We start from the raw sequence: 10,033 nt of genomic DNA on the forward strand, positions 1-10,033 counted from the left end.
AGGGAAATGTGGCAAGATCAGCAGAGATTTTGAAACCAAATATAGTTTGGAGGACACGACGGAATGGCCCTGAGCCATAGGAGGCCTGTTGCAATCAACAAGCATTTAGATGGGGAGGCAGCCAACAATCCTTCATCTTTACTTAGGACAAAAGAGAATCAGTTGGAAGCAGGACCAGGGTGAATTGAGGTAAGGAAGGAACTTTCTTGACTATGAGAGGATGGGTCTAGGGGTCTTCAAGAACTCCAGACCAGCCGGGACCAGATTACAGCCAGGATGGCTTTGTTGCTAGAGCTGGCCTACTTCTAGGGGCCCCTAGATGGTATCTGACCCTTCTGTTAGACTGGGAGCCGATTCAGGGCCCCGGGGAGCAAGGGGTCTGAGACTACCCTCTCATCACCCATCTTGCCTCCAGGCTGATCCGGGAGTAGAGCTCAAGGTCAGGAGAGGTCGGGGTGCATTTCTGCCTGGGTGCTCTGTCTGTTGCCGGCGCATGAGCACATTTGTGTCTCTCTTTGTCCGCACTTCCAACACGGAAGAGAAAAGATTCTGGGTTTTTTTCATTTGGGATTACCTGGCTTGCTTCCACCACAGTGCCTGGGAAGCCACAGGCTAGGTCCTCACTCGGCCCTTCTTCCTCAGATGTCCAGTGGCATGAGCCAGTTGATTGGGCTCAAGGAAAAAGGCCTGCCCCAAATCGCTCGCCTCCTGCAATCTGGCAACTCTGATGTGGTGAGGTCCGGAGCCTCCCTCCTGAGCAACATGTCCCGCCACCCTGTGCTGCACCGCGCGATGGGTAAGCGCCCTCCACAGCATCTGGTCAGCCCTCTCCCCGGGGCCACCAGCTAGGACTTGGCAGAACCCCGCTTTCCAGAGCCTGCTGGAAGGTCCCCCTCTAAATTTTCCCTCACATTCCAAGAGGGGAAACTGGCTCACGAGGGGCATGGAGGTAGGAAAGGGCAGGTCCCCTGGAGATGGGGGTCTGGGGTGCAGGTGCGCAGAGGTCCCATCTGGGTCCTAACCCCTTACTTGGAGCTAGAATGGAGCCTTGAGGGGTCACCTGTCTAGGAATCTGGTTGAGGGCAGCCGGGACTCTGGCCTCAGGAGGGAGCCCCTCAGCGCCTCTCTCCCTCAGTCATCTGAGCCCCTGCCTTCCAATGCTTTCTCTCTCAGGGAACCAAGTATTCCCAGAGGTGACCAGGCTCCTCACCAGTCACACTGGGAACACCAGCAACTCAGAAGACATCCTGTCCTCAGCCTGCTACACTGTGAGGAACCTGATGGCATCCCAGCCGCAGATGGCCAAGCAGTACTTCACCAGCAGCATGGTCAACAACGTCATCAACTTGTGCCGTAGCAGGTGGGCGGGGCAGCGGGCGGTCTCCTCCCCAGCCCCCCACACCCCCTCACCATTCACCCCACGCAGGCTTTCCTATGACTCCCTGCAAAGTCTCAGAGGCAAGGCGGAAGCAGTAGCTAGAATAGACAGGAGAGCCAGGGTGGGGTGGGGGCGGAGGGAAGCTTGGGTGCAGAGAAGTTCCAGAAGCCAGGAGCACTGTGGGGCTGAGTCCAGCAGGCAGGTCCTGGGGCTGCACAAAGGGGACAGAGGCAGTGCGTTCTCCACTGCGGGTCACCAGAGGACACTGGATCCTTAGAGCATCAGCAGGAGGCATGGAGCAGCAGACCCTACATGGGGGAACTTTATTCTGCTCCAGGGGATTTTCTCCTCCCCGGACAAGGGCTGGGGGACCTTCCCCCTTACAGCCCGCAAGGAAAATCCTAGGATACCTCTAAGTGGGCAGGGCCGTGGGGTCCTGCCCACTGCGCAGAGCGAGCCTGATGGGGCTCCTTTCTCAGGCACCTCTGGGGCCTCCCACGTCTCTAAGACCTGAAGGGGAGGGAAGGAGGGAGGAGGGGGCTCATTCTCACGCCTCCCTGAGTCTCACCTCACAAATGAACTTCCTGCCTGCCCAGTGCCTCACCCAAGGCTGCAGAAGCTGCCCGCCTCCTCCTGTCTGACATGTGGTCCAGCAAGGAACTTCAGGGAGTCCTCAGACAGGTAAGGGCCCACACTGTTGACCCCTCCCCAGGAGACCCTCCTGCACTGCCCCTGCATGGAATCAAGTCCGAGTGGGGCAAGGAGAGAGAGGCAGAATGGTCCGCCCCACCCCATGGGGGAGAGGGAGCTATACTCCAGACAGAGAGAACCAGAGCTAAGAGACCAATGTGTGTGATGATGAACTTGATCACACTCCGAACAAACCCCTAGGCTAGAATTCTGGGAGGATGCCTAGTGCCCAGAGGGCAGAGGGAATTGAGAAAATGTGATGTGCTCTGTGGCTGCAGAGGGGTTTGATTACAAACCCCTTGAATCTCTGTGAGAGTTTGCCCTTAGCACTGGGGAGCCATTGAGGATTTTAGGTAGAGAGTGTCATGATTAAAGCAACATTTGGCAATCTCCCTCATTGCCAGGGGCAGGGCAGAGGGGACCGAAAGATGCTGGGGCAGCTGGATTTGTCCAGTGGTGACCCTCACTCCTCTCTGTTCTCAACGCCTCCCAACCTCATCAAACACAAAGTCCTACCTTGGGTCTTAGTTCACCAAACCTCTCCACACCGGCCTCTCCCACTCCTGTGTCACCATTCTTTAGACAGAGACGTCAACAGTGCTGAGGCCAGAACAAGGACAGGATGCAGAAGAGACAGACTGGCCAGACTGACCATGCTCGAGTGCAAGCCTGGAGAGCCTGTGGTCACATGCGCAGAAAGAGATCGGTTGGGGAGAGGCCAAGTAGGCTTTGTGGGGAGAGAAAGAGCAGTTCCAATTTTAAGAGGTCAAGTCTGAGGGGATTGGACTGGGGTGCGGGGGTGGGACCTGAGGAGAGAGGCCAGGCTCCCACCCAGACAGGAGCACAGGGCAGGTGGAAGCCCCAAGAGCAGGCAGGACCATCATGGGGCACAGGTGTGTGGGTGAGCCTTGGAGAATAAGGGCAGAAGCTTGGAGAAGACCTTCACCTAGGGGACAAAGATAGCGAAAGACCAGGAGCCAGGAGGAGCTGTACCACCTAGCCAGGAGGGGGCTGCAGCCCATGTGGGAGGAGAAAGCCCAGGAGCGGGAGCAGGTGAGTGGCAGTTCCGAGGACCACTGAGGCAGCTGGCAGGATGGAAACCAGGGAGGCCCCTGAATGGGGCGATCTCAAGTCCCAGGCCACAGTAAGAGCACTGTTGGCAAAGCAGGGGGAGCCCTTGGGGCCCCTGCCATGGGCACGGAGGGATGGGGATGGGGAGAGGTGGAGGGGGGCAGAGGGGAGAACCGCTCTCCTCAGTGTGGCCCAGAAAGGGGAGAGAAAAGGCATGGGTAAAAGGCCCCTGTTTAATGACAGAGGGGACCCAAGCATCTCTGTCATGAGATGAAGAATGGGCAGAGCAGGAGACAGTGAAGGGGCAGGAGGATGAGGAAGACCACAGAACAGAGAGGCCACAGAGGGTCAGGGATGGCCTGATCATGTAGGAGAGGAGATGGGAGGACACCTGCCCTGGGGCAGAAGGAGGAACTAACCCTTTCTCCAGCAGGGCAGGGAGACAGGAAGGACCAGGTGGTCAAGGTCGACTGGGGAAGTCTGAAGGCCACAGCCAGTGGTGGTCCATGTCCTCTGTTGGACAACCCAGTGCTCTTTCCTGGCAACACCACGGTGTGGGCAGGCTTGGCCATATGACAGCTGCCAGAGAGACTCCATAGAAGGGAGGCAGGTAAAGAGACTGGGTGAGAACTTCCTCAAGCTGTTCCGTAGTGGTCCAGAAAGTTCAGCTCACCCAGAAATACTGACACGACACCCACCCTAAGGCCCCCAGAGAGTCCCCTTGCCAGCATGCTTGTGTTCAGTGTCAGTGGGAACCAGCCTCGTCATCCAGTCCCTGTGGCTCCCTCTAGCCATGCTTCACAGCAGCTTGGACATGACAAGGGTCGTGTTTCTGTCCCCAGAGCTCCTGCACTTGCACTGCCCCCTGGGTCCTTGCAACCACAGTGAAGCCAACCGTGGGGCTTGGTTGCACCCCACAGAATGGGAGTTTGCCTTGATGCTGTGGGTCAGGGCAGGAGCAGGGCTGGGACCCAGGAATTCCCACTCTTGGGCTCTTTCCACCAAATCCAGCCAAGCTCAACAGGAACGAGCAAGCCGATCTGTAGGGGAAAAACCAACGTCATATGATTCAGGCCCAGACCAAGTAGGCCTCGGGCTTTGAACCACCTGGTGTCTGGATCTCTCATGTTCCCACAGGCCAGTGAGAGCTGACAGACTCTCAGAGCCCTTCTCAAGGACGTCTGGGCCCCATCTGCTATCCCCATGCACTCCAAAGCATTTATTGAGCACCTGCAGTATGCCAGGAGACATAACAGAAACAAGATTCTGTCACTCCCCAGCAGGAGCTCAGGGACTGGTGGGGCTGCAGGTGGGAGAGCAGACAGGTAACCCGAGCCCATGGCACGGCGCCTCCTCGCTACCAGCACCAGACGCCTCTCTGGTGGACATGTCCTCGTTGCCGAGAGCTCGGTCAAGACTTGGGGGAAAAGAAAAAAAAAGAACAGGGACAGTCAGAGGGAGGAAAAACAAACAGCTTTTCTTTTCTTTTTTTAAAAAAATATTTTATTTTTATTTACTTGACAGAGAGAGATCACAAGCAGGCAGAGAGGCAGGCAGAGAGAGGAAGGGAAGCAGGCTCCCTGCTGAGCAAAGAGCCCGATTCGGGGCTCAATCCCAGGACCCTGAGATCATGACCTGAGCTGAAGGCAGAGGCTTTAACCCACTGAGCCACTCAGGCGCCCCACAAACAGCTTTTCTAATCTGACTTTGGTTATTGTTCTGTGTAGAGAGTAATGAATAAGAGCTTAAATCCTTATGCCTTAATTCAGATTTCTGCGGATCTGCCTAGGATATTCAGAAGCGCTGGTGGGAGCCCAGACACCAAGACAGTTCACTGACCCATGGATGTCAATGGCCTTATGTTTGGTTGCACATTTAATCGGGCCAGGTTTAGCCCAGACACACATATCTAATGAATCCAGAGGGCTCTGGCTCAAGGCCAAGGACACTCTGGGAGGGCCTTGTCTGGCTCAAGGTCAAGGACACTCTGGGAAGGCAGTGTCTGGTTCAAGGTGAAGGACACTCTGGGAGGGCAGTGTCTGGCTCAAGGCCAAGGACATTCTGGGAGGGCCTTGTCTGGCTCAAGGTCAAGGACACTCTGGGAGGGCAGTGTCTGGCTCAAGGTCAAGGACACTCTGGGAAGGCAGTGTCTGGTTCAAGGTCAAGGACACTCTGGGAGGGCAGTGTCTGGCTCAAGGTCAAGGACACTCTGGGAGGGCAGTGTCTGGTTCAAGGTCAAGGACACTCTGGGAGGGCAGTGTCTGGCCCCGTCGGAAGTCACATACTCTCACCCTAGAGTGTTTCACGCAGTCGCCGTTTCTTTCCCCTGCAGCAAGGCTTGGATAGGAACATGCTGGGAAGCTTAGCCGGACCCAACAGCCTCAGGAACTTCACCTCCCGATTCTAAGAAGGGGCTGCCCCAGCAAGTACAGATCGCAGGTAAGGATCGGCTTCCCCAGGGCAGAGGCACATCCAGGACGCCTGCAGCAGCCTCAGCTGGTCTCAGAGGGAGAGGCCAGGCCTGTGCTCCCCAGGGGCACAGAAGAATCCTTTGATCTGACAGATAGCCTAACTGTGGCCAACACAAGGCCTATGATGACAGCTGTATAGCTACTCGGTCAGGGAGCCGTGGGCTGTCCCATCACAGTACATTAGGGATATATGATGTCCTGATAGCATCAGCAGGCCAGAGGTCTGGGCAGAACTTCTAGGTAAGGCTGTGTAGGTTACACACTGCACAACCTAGGTGGTGCCCTACACGTGGATATGGTATGAATGCCCCCCGCCCTGCAGTGATACAATATGTCAGTCTGGGTTTGCACACCTACAGCTCACTTTCTTATCCTTTTCATAATTCACTTTCCAGTCTGCACGTGCCTAATGTGGATAAGCTTATTTCCAGCTGTTGATTCCAGGGACCAAAAACTCAGAACCAGTATCTATGACAAAGGCCTGCAAGCCTTAGCTTCCAGTGGCATCACCTGGTGCTTCCTAAAACACACACTCCTGGCCCCAATCCCAGCAGTTCTGACTCTGGAAAGTACATTACTAAACAATCATCCCAGGAGTTTCTGAGGCAGGTGACATCACCAACATTCCCTAGAGGGTCACCAGAGATGGCCTTGGTGGGGAGCCATCGCAGAGAGTCGGGGGCGAGGACAGGGCCTCCTGACCTGAAGGGAACTTCTCAGCACCCTGGCTCTGTGCCGGCATGCCATCACCTGAGAAGGGTCCTGGTGGGGGAGGTGGCTGTGACTGTGGTCCAGGCGAAAGTAAATACATCAGACACCTTCTCCTGGCAGAAGAGCTTCAACAACATGAGGATGGGAAAAGAGAGAAGAAAAAAGTCAATAGATTCTCAGCGAGGGAAGTCTGGACCCTCAGCGCTGTGCGGGGCCCAGTGCTGGCCCAACAGGGTGGGCGTGGTGGGAAGGCACAAAGCCGACACACTTCTGGTTATCAAGAGCAACCTACAGATGTGTCAAGGGCGACTGGGAATGCCCTGGCTGGCCTCGGGGCATATCCTGGTGGATGTGGATGAAAAGGGGGGGGCAACATTGGCTAGACCTACTGGTGTGGGGGTGTCTCCCTGGAAATGCTGACCGGATGACCTCTCCTTTTCCAGAAATGATACAACCCAGTGGAGACGACCTCAGGCCTTGCTGGAAGGGTGATTCTTCGCACCCTGTGCAGTTTTGGAAAAGTTCCACTGCAATTGAAAGCAAACCTCAAAACTGTGGCTGATGGAAATATTTTTAGATTTTTTTTTTTCCTTGGGGGAACTGGCAGGCAAGGGGGGTTGGGAAGGGTGGGCGGGGGGACTTTCCTTGACTTAAAGGGGCTTATGTTTCATGTCAATACTTCTTTCGCTGAGAAATGGTATGTATATATATATGTATAATGTAAGTGTGTGTGTGTGCACGCGCGCATGCTTGTGCGTGAGTGCCTAAAAGCACGACCACAAACTTCAAGGAGCTAAGTAAGCCACTTCTGCCGCTGATGAGGTGGTCAAAAGGACTCTCACTCTCCCACATTTCTTCCACGACTTGTGCTCTTGGTTGAGCTGTCCGTAGTTCCCAAAATGTGTCATGCCAGGGCAAGAGGCTCGTACCAGGGTCGGGTCCACGAGAAGCCTCGAGGGAACCATCCCTGGGGCAAGGGGAGGTGGGAGGGGGGCGTAACTGGGGCCGGGGTCCTGCCGGGAGGGTGGTTGGCAGGGTTGTTCAAGTTCAGCTCATAGGAAACTTTAGTTGTCTGATCACGCCTCCCTTCCCGTAGGGCCACAGGACCTGGGGCTGGATGGGGTTGGGGCTCCAGGGGACGGGCAAGGACAGTCACGCTTGCTTTGCTATCTGAAGTCTGCTCTGGGGGCGTAGGAGCCAGAGGGATGGGACTGGCCACGGTCTTGGGCTGCACACCTGTCAGAGGGGGCTCAGCCTACAAAGCCCCAGCCTTCGGGGGCTTGTCATCTGTTTGTTTCGGGAGAAAGAAGGCAAAATGGTGCTCAAAGCCAAAGAGCTATTTGGAGAATGGCTGTTAGGTCTTCATATCCCTGGTGGGGAGGGGGATAGGCTGTGTTGGACAGGCAGCCGTGCCAGGCTCCTGTGGGACAGCTGGCGGCTTGGAAGTTAACCAGGAGCTGACTTCCCTGCTGAGACCCAAGAGAGGGAGTGTTCTGGGTCTCAGGACACTTGGAAGGTGGAAATTTGGATAGACCAGGAAAGGAAGCTGTCACTTCAGGGCACCAACAAGCCCCAGCCCAAGGCTGATCCTACCTTCCCCTGAACCCCAGCCTTCCCATCTCCACTGTCTTGGGGAAAAGCACAGAGGATGTGATAGAAGAAGCTTGTCAGGGGCACCTGCCACCCCAACGCCCCAGACTCTTGTGCATTTCAGAGAAGTAGTAATAGAAGGACCTCCCAACTCCCTAAGGGAAAGCTCGCTGTCAGCAGCCCTCGGTGTACGCTATAGGGTAGAGCAGAACATGGGTTCCCAAGGCTTCCTGACGTCTGCCTCCATCTCCCGTACTAACACTGTTGGTGTCAGCTAGGAATTAGCTGCCTGGTCCACAGCCTTCTCTAGAAGAATAAAAGGTGCTTCTCACTCTTCTTTCCTCCTCATCAGCCTCCCAGGCCCCCTGCTCCCCACCAGGCTCTACCCCCCATCCAACCCCGCTTCTTACCCCAGCAGTCAAAACTGAAAAGTACCCTTCTGGACGAAGGATGTGCCTGCTAAGGCATGTAACAGACTGCGGCCAGACCTGTGATAACGGGCCGTTTAATCAGTGTCCCCTGCTGCTGTGGGTCCACGATGCCCTCCCCCCTTTTTGCTCATGATGGAAGGCCTCCTCCTGACTCCATCTCTCTCAGGGGCCACATGGGAGTGTGGTCCCACCAGGCCGTCCTGGGCGTAGGTTCTAGGATGACTCCTCTGGTGACCAGGGCTCAGAGGAAGTCATTTCTTTAAAAAAACAAAATACATACAGAGCACCAAGATATGCCAGGCAGTGTTGTAAGCCCTCAGCATACATCCATGAACAAACAGACCACAGCCCCGTTTTCGTGCAGCTTACATTCTCAGAGAGGAAGGAGGACACATGGGGTACTTGACTGTGGGGATCCCCCTCCCAGTGTGAGTGGATTGTCCAGTCAGGGCGTGAGGGAAAGAGCCCACGACCAGTGAGTCTGTGGTGAGTGGCCCCCAGGGAAGTGCCCCTTCCCTTAGCGCTGCCCTCACTTCCTGCCACTCCGATCCTCGGCTGGAGTGGAGTGGGCCAGCTGGGCCCAGCCCTCTGCCTTGGGGAGCAGCGGGCTAAGATGAACAGTTAGGCCAGACCTGATTTTGTATTCTCTCTCGTGCTTTCTCTGGCTGGCCAGCTGGACCCGACACCTGGGCCTCTGACCCGTGGCTGTCCCTTTGGAAGAGACAGCACTGAGAGAGTCCTGAGGCTGCATTTCCTAAAGTCAGGGAGGAGGGGTTTGCCCAGGGATGGCTTGGTATCTTCCGCCCACACTGGCCTCACCCTAGCAGGGCTGACACCCCAAGCAAGGCATTCTAATTTGGGGCCAATGAGGAAGGGCATAGACCACTCCGTCTCTGCCTGTCCTGGCCCTGACCCCAGGATCTCCTGTGCTTCAGATAGATCTGGTCATTGACCGCCAGCAGCCTCTCCAGGGGGGCGGCCAGACCAGCGTCGCAGACCCCATGCTTTCCCTCATGATGCAGTGAAAGGTTTTCTCCAGATATGGAGACAGTGATAGTCTCTCTTGTCCACCCCCAGAGCCTGGCTGAAAGGTGGGATGGCCAGGAGGAGGAAGGCTGGGAGGATGGCATGGGCAGGGGGAGATGGGCAGAGGGAAGCCCGAGGGGTGATGCTGGAGGTATCCTGGAACCCATCTAGAGCCCAGCCTTCCCTTTGCCCCATGTTTGTATAAGGACCTCACGCTGGCCAGGCCCAGTTTCCCTGTGTGATGCACTATGTATTTGCTTTTGTGGAAATATAGGAAATCAATAAATTGCTGGCATTTCTTTGAACTTCTTCAAGCAGTGGATTATTTGGGGGTGCCGTTGAGGAAAGAAGAGCTGCTTACTCACTCCCAGGCTCTACTCTCACTGAGCCTGTGCCAGGCTAGGACTGAGCACCACCTGAGGGAGACGGGGACCACCACGAAAAGGTGCCTGCCCCATGTCCGCACATCTGAGCCCCACAGGGGCTCCATGACACCAGCACCCTCCCTCCAGTGGGAGAGAGTACGCCCATATCACAGAGCTTGGAGAGGGGAAAGGCGCCCCACCCATGAACGCACCAGGCAGAGCAGCTGCAGGGAAAGGAACTTCAAGGGCATTAGAAGAACCCAAGTTTATTGAAAGTGCATCCTACCTGCGTCCCGTATG

The 10,033-nt window shown here is 55.9% G+C and overlaps 1 protein-coding gene across 1 annotated transcript in view; it reads left to right on the forward strand.

Annotated features, from left to right (window-relative positions):
* PKP1 (plakophilin 1) overlaps nt 1–9,677 on the forward strand; it is a 50,109-nt gene extending 40,432 nt beyond the window's left edge. The window contains exons 10-14 of the mRNA XM_059146340.1: nt 643–796; nt 1,174–1,360; nt 1,975–2,059; nt 5,472–5,578; nt 6,765–9,677. Of these exons, the coding sequence (XP_059002323.1) occupies nt 643–796; nt 1,174–1,360; nt 1,975–2,059; nt 5,472–5,546 (501 nt within the window). The 3' untranslated portion in view covers nt 5,547–5,578; nt 6,765–9,677. The remainder of the gene's footprint in view (nt 1–642; nt 797–1,173; nt 1,361–1,974; nt 2,060–5,471; nt 5,579–6,764) is intronic.
* Nucleotides 9,678–10,033: the final 356 nt, after the last annotated feature.

Source organism: Mustela lutreola, chromosome 14, assembly GCF_030435805.1.
Source record: "Mustela lutreola isolate mMusLut2 chromosome 14, mMusLut2.pri, whole genome shotgun sequence".
Classification (NCBI taxonomy): Eukaryota; Metazoa; Chordata; class Mammalia; order Carnivora; family Mustelidae; genus Mustela; species Mustela lutreola.